This window comes from Chiloscyllium plagiosum, unplaced genomic scaffold (assembly GCF_037043375.1).
Source record: "Chiloscyllium plagiosum isolate Xiang-an unplaced genomic scaffold, Cpla_swu_hap1 HiC_scaffold_53X, whole genome shotgun sequence".
In the NCBI taxonomy this organism is placed as follows: Eukaryota; Metazoa; Chordata; class Chondrichthyes; order Orectolobiformes; family Hemiscylliidae; genus Chiloscyllium; species Chiloscyllium plagiosum.
The window spans coordinates 22,542,104-22,555,415 of NW_028270191.1; the positions used below are offsets into that span (position 1 = coordinate 22,542,104).

The 13,312-nt window shown below is 43.9% G+C and overlaps 1 protein-coding gene across 3 annotated transcripts in view; it reads left to right on the top strand.

Moving 5' to 3' along the window:
* LOC122543294 (acid sensing ion channel subunit 1b) overlaps positions 1 to 9,015 on the top strand; it is an 847,708-nt gene extending 838,693 nt beyond the window's left edge. For all 3 annotated transcript variants that reach the window (XM_043681801.2, XM_043681800.2, XM_087985443.1), the window contains exon 10: positions 3,057 to 9,015. In XM_043681801.2, the coding sequence (XP_043537736.1) occupies positions 3,057 to 3,161 (105 nt within the window). In that variant the 3' untranslated portion in view covers positions 3,162 to 9,015. The remainder of the gene's footprint in view (positions 1 to 3,056) is intronic.
* Positions 9,016 to 13,312: the final 4,297 nt, after the last annotated feature.

A 13,312-nucleotide genomic window follows, 5' to 3' on the forward strand; every position in this document is an offset into this window, starting at 1 on the left:
AGCTTGATTGACCTTACTTTCTAATATTACAAAATGCTCATTCAACCCTGTGAGAGGCAGGCCAGAAGTTCTCAGACACACATGCCACGCATGGACAAGTAATGCTCCAACCCATGGTCTGCCGTTTTGTTTTCATCCGCAGCTACGTCATGGGGGATGTGCCAGGACTGTCCCACCATTGCCATGCCAGATCTGCTGCGAGCACTGGCTGCTCTGTTAAAGCATAACACCTCCAGATAATCGCTGAGGCACAGTGCATTATTATACTAATGATTTAGTAATAAAAGTAATTAAAATCCCACTCAGTGGCTCAGAAGTTAAATGCTTTGAAGCACCAGTAATGAAATAAAAGCAGCCACCCGACAGCCCTGTCACAATAAAGTCAGAAGCTATTTCATTAGAAAGTTGGATACCTGCTTATTTAAACTCAGTGCATGAACATCTAAGGAGAATCATTCGGAATCATGAACTGCATTTATCATCAGCTGATTGCTTTGTACATCAGTGTGAGCCAGATTCTTTTTGCTTGTTATGTCACCATACTATTTCTGATCAGCTGGCACAGGGGTGCCTTTATAGTGCCGGACGTCGGCACTATCCACTCAAATGATCAGAGTCGCTGACCTGCAGGGAACCAGAGACATTGAAGGAAATCGAATCATTTCATGCAATTTTACAGCACGGAAGGAGGCCATTTGGCCCATTGTTTGCAGTCTTTCTCTTTCAAAAGTCTGTCAATTCGACCCATTTCTTGTCGTCCTGGCATTTGTCTCTCTCCCCTTCATTTATTTATCCAATTCCCTTTTAAGACCATAAGAAATAGGAACATTCGGCCCCTCGAGCCTGCTCTGCCACTCAATAGGCTGATCCAACAATCCATACATTCACTTGACTACATTTTCCCCAGAACCCTTGATTTGCCCAACCATCAATCTTAGCTTTAAATATAAGCAAGGACTCTGCTCCCACAGCTCTCTGTGGCACAGAGTTCCAAAGACTCTCAACCCTCTGAGAGAAAATATTCCTCCTTATCTGAGTCATAAATTGGCACCCCTTTATTCTGAGACTGTGCCCTCTCATCGTAGATTCCTAGAGGGGAAACATCCTCTCAGCATTGACCCTGTCAAGCCCCTTAAGAATCCCATATGTTTCAATGTTTCTCATTCTTCTAAACCCCAGTGATTAGTGTCCCTGCCTGTTGAGCCTTTGGTGATAGCACAATCCCTCCATACCAGGGATCATCCTTGTGAACCTTTTCTGGATCGCCTCAAATGAAATGATACTTTCCTTAAATATTGAATGCTAATATTAAACCTACTTCCAGCCAAAGCATTCCAGATCACAACAACTTGCAGCATTAAAAAAGTTCCTCTCATCTTGTCTGCACTTTTAATAACTTATCCCTTACAATTGTCGGCCTTATTGCATAGGACACCTCTCCTGCAAGGCTGCATCTCTATCTTATCAGGAGAGCCTAGCAGCTCTGTGGAGATTGGTGCTTGACAAGCAACGTAAACAATGAAGGGAAGTGCTCAGAGGTTCTTCTGCTGGAATACTGTCCTCCCTCAGGACCTCTGTTCAAATATAGGTACACGCTGATGAAACAAGAGCCTTGTCTAGCAGCTGACTGTGAAAGTCCTGCAAGAATGCGTTGGAGCTGTCTCCATCTAAATCTCAGGGCTATAGATGAACAGCAATTAACTCTAAATTGACTCGGAGATGCCGGTGTTGGACTGGGGCGTCCAAAGTTAAAAAAATCACACAACACCAGGTTATAGTCCAACAGGTTCATTTGGAAGCATTAGCTTTCGGAGCACTGTTCCTTCATTAGCTGGTTGTGGAGTGTAAGATCGTAAGACACAGAATTTACAGAATGTAAACTTTTGCTATAAATTCTGTCTTACGATCTTATACTCCACAACCACCCGATGAAGAAATGGCGCTCCGAAAGCTAGTGCTGCCAAATAAACCTGTTGGACTATAACCTGGTGTTGTATGATTTTTAACTCTAAGTTGATGGGAGGGACCTCAATTTTGGTTTGTATGGAAGACTACAACTGGAAATGTGTTGCTGGAAAAGCGCAGCAGGTCAGGCAGCATCCAGGAAACAGGAGAATCGACGTTTCGGGCATAAGCCCTTCTTCAGGCCATTCATTCCTGAAGAAGGGCTTATGCCCGAAACGTCGATTCTCCTGTTTCCTGGATGCTGCCTGACCTGCTGCGCTTTTCCAGCAACACATTTCCAGCTCTGATCTCCAGCATCTGCAGACCTCACTTTCTCCCCATGGAAGACTACAATATCATTGTGGAGTTCTGAGGGAGTGTAGGCTTTGCTGTTCTGTGGTTCTGGCTAAGAAGCATCATTGACACACCATCAAGAGAAACCTTCCTCCTGAGCTGCTACATGTGCTGGATATCAAAACCAGGAGTTCTCTCTTCTGCAGATTTACATCCCTTACCTTGACAAACTGAACATTGTTTCCAGAGTTTTGCTGAGAAAGAGACATGCTTCAAAGCTTTTCAGCAGAATTACAAGAATACCGAATTGTAAAAGGATTCTCGCAGCAGTCCTGATAACTGCAAGATAAAAAGCTTGGACTGTCTCTTTTAAAGCAAAAATCAAGTTCTGTACTACTAAGAGAGCATTATTTCTCTTTAAACTATTTAATTTTTATTTTTAAAAAGTCTACAACTGCCAACTATAACTCAGAAGAGTAACTTCAATTTAATGAAGCCAACTTGTTCTACCATTCCTCTGTTGACATCCCTATGATATATTTTGGAGTTTACTAGATAAGGTGCATTGGTACCAGTCCAGGATTTTGCACTCTGTTGTCCCTGTTTCTCATTCTGTTTTGTCATCAGGGCCCATCTCCTAGGGGTATACCTTACATTCTTTTTCAAGATAGACCCTGATAAATCTTTATCCCATTTCATATCCTCATCATGAAATGCCAAGTGTTCCCATGAACCCATCCAAGGTTTTTGCCTTGGGCTCTGTGGATGTTGCTAATCTTTAACTGTCAGTGTGGGGAATTTGCTTCCTTTTTCCACAGAACCCATGTGAGAACCTAAGGAGCCACCCAGCGGGAATGACATACCCAGCGAACATTCTACCTCACCACCCGCCTCGCAGCACGTTTGAAGACTTCACCTGCTGATAGCTGAGGCTCACGACTGGCAACCACTACGACACGCACTTATCTCACGGTTCAACAAGCGGAAAGGAGACTGGACTGTCCACGGAGATTGGAGCTGTCCAATTCTGAACTACCAAAGTCATTGAACAAACCTTCTGGAGACACACTCAAAAAACAACCCGACTACATGTTTGAAACAAAATGGCAGTTTTGGGGATGACTGTTCCGTGGACTCCACTCATTCTTACACTAACTTTGCGAAAAGAAAACCAACTTTTTTCTCTCATCTAGAGTCATATTCCAGTTTTGTAAAAGGAATTTTTTATTCACTGATTATTGTAAACGCTTCTGTAGGCCGCTCATATCATGTTATGTGATCATGTTCTTAAGGTAAAACAAACATTAGAGCACATTTCACATCATCTCAAGTAAAACCTGTTGCTACAACAATTAATTTCCTATTGCTGATGGACTTTGTTTATTAATAACATTTATACCCATTATCTCTTCTTCCATTGCCAAGTGGTCACTTTACACTATAGATCGCTCAGAGTTGGAATGAAAAAGGACACCAAGTGGGGAAGTAGTGCAGGTTTGATTGAGAGATAAACACTGCCTCATTTATTTGTTAAATTGCAGCTAAAATCATGGCAGACAGTGAGAAATTTTTCTTGGGCACCAGTACAAGGAAGGTCAGAACAAATTAGTCATCACAGAAAACAGAAATCAGGCAGATTGTAAAACAGGTCAGTGATTCACCCATTTTATACTTTCTCCCAAGATTAATCTCTCTTTCTCTAAAGATAAAATGGAAACATTGATCAAATAGATGCTTCCAAGTCCAGCACATTTAATGGGGGGAGGTGTTGTCCAGGAAAGTAGATGGTAGCTATTGGAAACAAACTATAAGGCCATAAAACATTGGAGCAGAAATTCGGCCTTTCAGCCCATCGAATTGTCTCTGCCATTCAATCATGGCTTGATAAGTTTCTCAACCCTATTCTCCCGCTTTCTCCCTGTTACCCTTGATCCCCTTGATACTCAAGAACCTATCTATCTCCATCTTAAATATACTCAGTGACAAAAACACAACACATGATGTTGTTCCTGTGCCAAAAACTGTGAAGTACGTAACACTGTACAAAAGGAAGCGACTCAAGCTTATTTTTGGTTGTGTGTTTGTTGCAGAGCTATTGCAGTCGGATTATAACATATGTTGCCATTGAACAATAGTTGGAAATGTGAGAAGGAAAAGGATGTCTGCTCCTCATCTCAGTAATTCTGGAAGTGGACACTCCAGTTTCCCCCCCAGTCAAATGATCTTTATTAAAGAAAAGGTGAGTCCTATTCTCCCAAATTAAAACACAAATCTAAGCAGAAGATGCAATAGAAAGAACCACTTCACCTCTGAAGAACATTGATTGAGATGGGGTTTCAGTACCTTGGACAGTTCACAGGTCAGCCTCTCTGCTCATAATCCACAGTCAATTGAACTTGCAAATACTAAACTTTGGTGGATAATGCATCATTCTGAGTCTCCCTATTAAGAAGGCAGAGTGAAGGTCAGAGACCCAAAGTACAGGCTCCCACCAACGCTTTGTGACATTGTTCGATGATGAAGTATTAACTGATTTCAGGCTTGGATTTGAAGAACCTGAAGTTTGGCTGAGGAAGCAAAGACGTCGTTCAGGGATAAGAGACCAAAGCAGGTATAGATCAGCAGTGACCTGATTGAATGGTGGAACAGGTTTGAGGGGCTGTTACTAATTGTTCACAGTAGGGAGAGAAAGAATCCAGCAACTTCTGTTAAAGTCCTACTTCACTTACAGGACGATTTAAATGTCAATGCTGTGTAAGCTGATCCTATAGCAATGTGGTTTTCCTTTTGTCCCATGATGTTAATAGAGGTGATTCCATTTGCTAGATCATGCCTGTGATACTGAGCTCTTTTCGTTTCAATCAAGTCTCATTGGGAGAGCAATGAAAAATTGGACAACCGTAACTTCTTGTACGTAACATCTGAAAAATAAAATCAACTGCAACCCCTTATCCATATAAAGGCAGAACTGTAGTTAACTACAGACCTGAAGCCTGATAACTACATTAAAGGCAGTTGGCAATGACTGAGGAATTAATAAAATCTTACAACTTAAGCTTCCAAGCATCATAAGATGGACACATCTTCCTCGGCCAGGATATAACTAAGAGACATATCTCATCTGCCCCTGTGCACCTATAATTCTCAACAGAATTTCTGAGTATCTTGCCCAGCCCTAGCATATCAACTGGACTGAGACTCCTGGCTTTAGTCAAAAAGACCTTCAGCAATGGAAAATGGAAGTGATTCCTCCTGCCTTATAGTAATTTAATATTGGGAGGATGGAACTGTTAAATCTCAGTAATTAATCTCTGTGATGGTGACCATGAAACCATTGTCGATTGTTGTAAAAGCTCATCTTGTACTCTAATGGGGCGGCACGGTGGCTCAGTGGTCAGCACTGCTGCCTCACAACGCCAGGGACCCAGGTTCAATTCCCACCTCGGGCAACTGTCTGTGTGGAGTTTGCACATTCTCCCCGTGTCTGTGTGGGTTTCCTCCAGGTGCTCTGGTTTCCTCCCACAGTCCAAAGATGTGCAGGTTAGCTGAATTGGCCATGCTAAATTGCCCATAGTGTTAGGTGCATTAGTTAGAGGGAATGGGTTTAGGTGGGTTACTCTTCGGAGGGTCGGTGTGCACTTGTTGGGCAGAAGGGCCTGTTTCCACACTGTAGGGGAATCTAATCTAATCTAATGCCCTGAAAGGAAGGAAATCTGCTGTCCTTTCCTGGCCTGACCAACTTGCGACTCTGTGTGTGCAATTAGAGATAAGCAACAAATGCAACAGGCCTTGCTGGTGATGTCCATATCTCACAAAAGAAGAATGGAACAACATATAGTTCTTTTGGGGAGGGGGGGGATGGAAGGAGCAGAGGTGTCTGCTCTCCATTTGGGAACTATATCAAGGCAGGGTTGAAATGAGATGTTCACAGTGACTGACTGAATTGCAGGCCTGCACTCATCCATCAGCTGAGATTACAGCACTGGTTTGGATTGTGGGCATGGACAAGAGCCTGGTGAATTGCTAAGCTCGAGAGCGATTTGAGCACTCTTGTGTCAAACATAATTTCAAGGGAGAAAACTGTACAATGTTCAGACTTTAGTGTATGATGACCACTGGTATCTGTAGAACAAAGACTTCAGTATGAATTATCATTCCTTTTGTAGATTTGTGTGTCTGCACAAGACTCTTTGCTGCTGAATTATACTCTTAAACAACTATGCGTTGTACAAGATGGAAGGTCTGATGTTTAGAAGATTTCCATAGTATAATGTAATGTAGTTTGAATTTATCTTAAGGAAACTATGTATTCAACGCCATGCCAATTTTGAGGAGAAACAGATTGATGATTAGAATCATCAATGGACTAACACCCTTATTCAAATTGCAAAGGTGATCATTTATGTTAAGTAATGTAAATTCAATGCTAAATATTATGTTCATCAGTGTTTTAAATGACTGCCAGCCCAGAGCCAGAGGAGAGTTAATCAGCTGCTTATTACTGACAGTTGAGAGTCCCTACATTTGCAGAGACATCTTTCCACAGATGACATGAGACTATGTGTCGGCTGACACACCAGTGACTGACAACAGGACAAAGGGACTGACAACAAATGAACCATCATGGCTGTAAACCCAACAGTCGACATGAGATACAGACACAATCTTACCAGCTACATATACTTAAAGAACAAGTCAAGCAAGCAACCATTCCCAGAACATCTCCTGCTACCTGAAATGTCCTTTCTCCTTCACCACTTGACTGATTCACAAAGGGGAGGGGAAATTGAAAGAAATTTGACTTCTTTAATTCAACCAAGAATCAGTGCTACTTTGGTACAAATTAGGCATCGTTGCCCAGATTATGATGCATGGCTTCTCTCCCTTTTAGCTTCCAACATTCTTTGTGAAGTTATCTCAGGTGATCTCACTACTGTTCTAACTGTGTCATGGATATGACTTTGTACTGAATGTGAACTTGTGTGTTAAATCGCCATCAGACTGTTAGCCTCACTGTTGGAGAATTGGGCAAGTAGATTTTATGGACTGGAGATGCCAGATTGATTCTCTGCTGAGATTTTTACACCATTGACAGGGTAGAGTAGAATGAGCCTTACTTGCTGGTTTGAATTCGTAAGAGAGTACATCACTGATACTGAATGTCAATGAAAACCTTTTACTGCTACTGACATTCTTCATGAAAAATACTGAGCGTTCAGTCCTTCCCTTCCCCCATACCCTTAAAAGAGAAGACAATTGCCCATCATTCTTCATGAGAGCAAAGTGGAAATGTTTTTTCTGTGTGTAGGGGCTGCCTGCTGAAGATTATGCCAAGTAATTCTGCTTCAGTGGGCAGAATGATTCTCAATTAAATGGCTACAGTTGACAAGGTAACAATTGGAATAAACACATTAATCGTTGTTAGTTTAAGCGCTTCTGGTGTTTTGAGTCCAGATTAATATCTGCTCCCTAGATCTTAATTACTGGATATCTCTTTAAAAAGTGTTCTCTATTAACCAGGAAAGATTGGAATGATAACTCTCACAGATTCTGCTGCTAATGCTCCCAGTGCAGGTGACAGTAAGTTTACAGTTGTGAGGAGCAGTGAAAAAAACCCAACTCCAAGTCATTTGTCCGTGACTCCTTTATTATAATCCATGAACCTAAAGGGCGATAGAGTTGCATCCGCGAATAGCAACTTGCATTTGAGTAGCACCTTTAATGTGGTGGAAAGGCCTGAGACCCTTCACCTATAACTGCCTGTGAAATTACACAGCTCTGCAGCATCTGAGTGACAATCCACGGGAAGGGTCTGACAGTCCTTTAAAATGTATCTTTTTTTAAAGATTAAAGACAAAAGAGTGATACATAGGGAGTGAAATGAAGCCAAACCAAGTGTCAAACCTGTGCAATTCATATGTATAAGTTCTGCCAAGTAACATCAGATACAGTACATTGACTTGCATCTTATTCATTTAGCTTGATGTGTTGTTATGTATAGTAATCATTAGATGCTTGTAATATTACAATGCTATTGTATCATTTCTTGTTACTGACTTCAGACTGCCTTTAATTGTATGAGGAACAAAAGAAAACATTTAGCCTTTAACATGGGATATATATGTACTATGTACACCTTTTATTCAGATAAAGCACAAGGGTATAGAATGATAGTATTTGACTGGTGTTCGCTATTTTATCATTGTAAACATGATTGTTACTTGGAAGCAACAATGAGTGGTTTCTATGGATGAAGCCCAATTGTCTCTTCTTGACTTTTGATGCCATACTGTGATGATTTACCAAGTCTGAAGAGGAAGTTTGGTTTCCATTTTGATTTTCTACAAGCACTAATTATCAAAAAAAACAAACAGGATTTTGTGGTGGACTTAGAACGTTAGGTTGAAGACCGGGTCTACAGATTCTCATCATCACCAGTCTTCAGATCTTCACCTAAACCCAGACAATGACTGTTCAAAGAACGCAGTCGTGACCCATTGGAACAAAAACATTTCATCAATGGCGGTGTTGGCATTTTCATCAACTGGATCCAGGATGGACTTACAGAATTGAAAATATGGACTTCTGGAGGACATGTTGGGAAGGCTCACTTGTATCCCACACAGTTATGTGTCAATTTCAAATGCAGAGCAGTCAATGATGTTGGAGCTTTCAAATCAGAGATCATAGCTTCTTGTGAGAAAACAAAATTTTAAAGTATGTTATACCTGCCATCAAAGATGCCCTTCTTATATGATAATAAATATATATGCCATTGTAAATGTGATGTCTGTGTGTGTGTGTGTGTGTGGGGTCATTATTGGACAGTTGCTGGCTGGTTTCACTCTTTCATTTATTGAGCTGGAGATTCGTGTGGCACAGATGGCTGACTCTCTGGATACTTATGCCATGTGCTCAGCCAAGTGAAACAATTGGCAGAATTTGACTTAGCCCCTGGTGATCGACAACATGGAGGCAGGCCCCACTCAATCGCGCCAGTCTGCCAGCAGTAGGCAAATGTCCGTGCAACCCCAGTTGGAGGCAGGGAGGAGCCAACACAAGAAGCTCACCTCCTCATTGACACCCGTGATCCCTAGGCCCAGCCGAATGTAGTGGTGGCTCAGGAATTTAATGGGAGTCAAATGGCCCTCCTGTATCTCCTGAAAGATACCCAGCAAACCCTCAATGCCCAAATGAGGGACCCAGCATTGGGGATCAGGCAGGTGAAAGCCCACCCTCCTGCACTTGTCCCCACCTCCCCATGCACCACAACCAATGGACTCCTTTGACCTTACTCACCATCACTTACCTGTATCCAGGGATTGAATGATAATCCCTGGTGAACTCCTTGGAGCATTATTAGCAGCAACCACCAGTGTTACTTTAACAGCTTTAGCCTTGTATTGCTGCAGTTACAATGGGAGACTACAACTTGAGCTGATACCGTTGAAAATCCTGGATATCCAGTGGTGAAAGCATTTGCAATAGCAGGAAGGCAAATCAGAAAGCAATGTTTTCTGTCAGTCAGTTACAGGGAAAATGCAGACCCTGTATCTGCGACAAAGTCACAACCTGACCTGAAGGGAGGTGGAAGGTGTGCTGCTTTCTGTGAGAAATCTGTGAAGATTGCACAAACACTGATTAAATTCCACAGTCTTCCATCTTATTGGAGGTGTTAAGCAGCTTGGTTTACCGCTCCCATTAAAATAGCAGACATATTTAATGTGAAGACATAAAATGCAAATACTGCCATCATTGTCAGGCCCAGATGAATAAGGTTCCTTCGTCTTTATTACATGAACTGGACTCCGAAGCTCCCTTTTGAGATTTTGAGTGGGGATTTTTCTGGAAATGTCACCATCGATATGGGGAAATGCTTGAACACCACCAAGGTGCCATGAAAGGGAAATGGTTGTCTTTTTTTTTTCTTTCTTTTTTTTCTTCTTTTTTTTATAATTCCCTATTTATTTTTTTAAATTTAACCCCCACACTACCACCTAAGTGCAGTAGTGCTTATTTTTTCCCCAGCACCCATGGTGTGTGTGTGTATACGTGTGAGACACAGTGAAAGACACAAAGTGCACGAATCTTTATTCAAATTCCACCACCAGGAAGATAGGAAAACACCCGGGTGGCCAGTGACAAACACTGCCCTTCACATCAAAGGGCAGTGCTGTGTGATCAAAACAGTGAAGGGGAGGGTAGGGACTAAATCAAAATAGAGTTGGAGGGGGAAATAATGCACTCCACTCCCTGCGGCGCCCACCTCTCCCTGAACAACTCCAGGGTGTTGGTGGACACCGCGTGCTCCTTCTCCAAGGACACCCGGGCCCTAACGTAACCGCGGAAGAAGGGCAGGCAGTCGGCCCTAACGACCCCCTCCACAGCCCGCTGCCTTGACCTGTTGATGGCCAGTTTGGCCAGGCCCAGGAGCAGACCCACGAGGAGGTCTTCAGACCAGCCCTCCCTCCTTCGTACCGGGTGCCCGAAGATCAGGAGCGTGGGACTGAAGTGCAACCAGAAGCAGAGGAGGAGGTTTTTAAGAAAATCAAAAAGGGAGTGCAAACGCCCACACCCAATATATACATGGTCCACGGACTCCACAGCGCCACAGAACAAGCAGTTGGGCTGGGAGTCCGTGAACCACCGCAATCTGCGGTTGCAGGGGACTGCTGCGTGCAGCACCCTCCACCCCAGATCCCTGAGCGAAAGGGGGAGGATTCCCACGTAGAGAGCCCTCCACTGGGGATCCCCACCGCCCGGTGGCAAATGGGCACGCCAAGGCATGTCCGGATGGTGGATAAGGGAGAAGAGGTGGACGGCGTGCAGCAGCAGTCTATATAAGGCCCTCCTTTTTACCCCCTGGAAGGGAACAAAATTAAAATTCCGGAGGTGGCTCAGGTTGTGAGGAATGTTTGTCTTTATTTTTTTTTCACAAAGTGCACGAATCTTTATTCAATTTCCACCACCAGGAAGATAGGAAAACACCCGGGTGGCCAGAGACAAACACTGCCCTTCACATCAAAGGGCAGTGCTGTGTGATCAAAACAGTGAAGGGGAGGGTAGGGACTAAATCAAAATAGAGTTGGAGGGAGAAATGATGCACTCCACTCCCTGCGGCACCCACCTCTCCCTGAACAACTCCAGGGTGTTGGTAAGACTCCTGTTTTTTTTTTGTTTTTTTTTTCATTTTTTTTATTTTAACCCCCACGCTACCACCTAAGTGCGGTAGTGCTTATTTTTTCCCCAGCACCCATGGTGTGTGTGTGCAGGTGTGAGACACAGTGAAAGACACAAAGTGCACTAATCTTTATTCAAATTCCACCACCAGGAAGATAGGAAAACACCCAGATGGCCAGTGACAAACACTGCCCTTCACATCAAAGGACAGTGCTGTGTGATCAAAAACAGTGAAGGGGAGGGTAGGGACTAAATCAAAATAGAGTTGGAGGGAGAAATGATGCACTCCACTCCCTGCGGCGCCCACCTCTCCCTGAACAACTCCAGGGTGTTGGTGGACACCGCGTGCTCCTTCTCCAAGGACACCCGGGCCCTAACGTAACCGCGGAAGAGGGGCAGGCAGTCGGCCCTAACAACCCCCTCCACGGCCCGCTGCCTGGACCTGTTGATGGCCAGTTTGGCCAGGCCCAGGAGCAGACCCACGAGGAGGTCTTCAGACCTGCCCTCCCTCCTCCGTACCGGGTGCCCGAAGATCAGGAGCGTGGGACTGAAGTGCAACCAGAAGCAGAGGAGGAGGTTTTTAAGAAAATCAAAAAGGGAGTGCAAACGCCCACACCCAATATATACATGGTCCACGGACTCCACAGCGCCACAGAACAAGCAGTTGGGCTGGGAGTCCATGAACCACCGCAATCTGCGGTTGCAGGGGACTGCTGCGTGCAGCACCCTCCACCCCAGATCCCTGAGAGAAAGGGGGAGGATTCCCGCGTAGAGAGCCCTCCACTGGGGATCCCCACCGCCCGGTGGCAAATGGGCACGCCAAGGCGTGTCCGGATGGTGGATGAGGGAGAAGAGGTGGACGGCGTGCAGCAGCAGTTTATATAAGGCCCTCCTTTTTACCCCCTGGAAGGGAACAAAATTAAAATTCCGGAGGCGGCTCAGGTTGTGAGGAATGTTTGTCTTTATAAGGTGCTGCCTTTTAATGGGCGGCACAGTGGCACAGTGGTTAGCACTGCTGCCTCACAGCACCAGAGACCCGGGTTCAATTCCCGACTCAGGTGACTGACTGTGTGGAGTTTGCACATTCTCCCCGTGTCTGCGTGGGTTTCCTCCGGGTGCTCCGGTTTCCTCCCACAGTCCAAAGATGTGCAGGTCAGGTGAATTGGCCATGCTAAATTGCCCGTAGTGTTAGGTAAAGGGGTAAATGTAGGGGTATGGGTGGGTTGCACTTCGGCGGGTCGGTGTGGACGGGTTGGGCCGAAGGGCCTGTTTCCACACTGTAAGTAATCTAATCTAATCTAATCTAATCAATTGACTCATTAACACTGTCATATTCCCAGTGCACTTTCAAAGAAAGGTCACAAATTACAAAGTTGAGACAATGAGAGGAAGGTTTAATTTTAGTGGAACAAAGTGACTGCCAATATACTTGTCCAGCCCGATGCATTTGGAAGTATGGAAGGTGTTCATTATGTTTGAGCCCTCTTCATAGTTACTGACTTAAAATCAAAGCAATATTAGCAGGTTCTTAATTCTAAGAAGAATTTTGTTTCTGTGTATTCTGTTGCGATCACCAATTTTAAAGTTCTAAAACAAACATTTGGTCAAGGTTTCAGCAAGTCAGTTTCCTACCTGAAGCATCCTATTCCATTATAGATCATACCCGTGTTCACTTGATGGATCCTTCAAGTTCTCAATCAGGAATTGCTAAATCAGAGGAACACATTGTGCATTGTAAAATCCCCCCATTCAACTCTACTGCCACCACACAGTGGCACAGTGACATCTGACGCTAAATGCATAACAGATACAAACTGGATTTTTTCGGAAAAGAAGACAGTTTATAATATTTCCCCACAGTTGGGGCTGTGTAGATTCAACAGAATGTGCAATA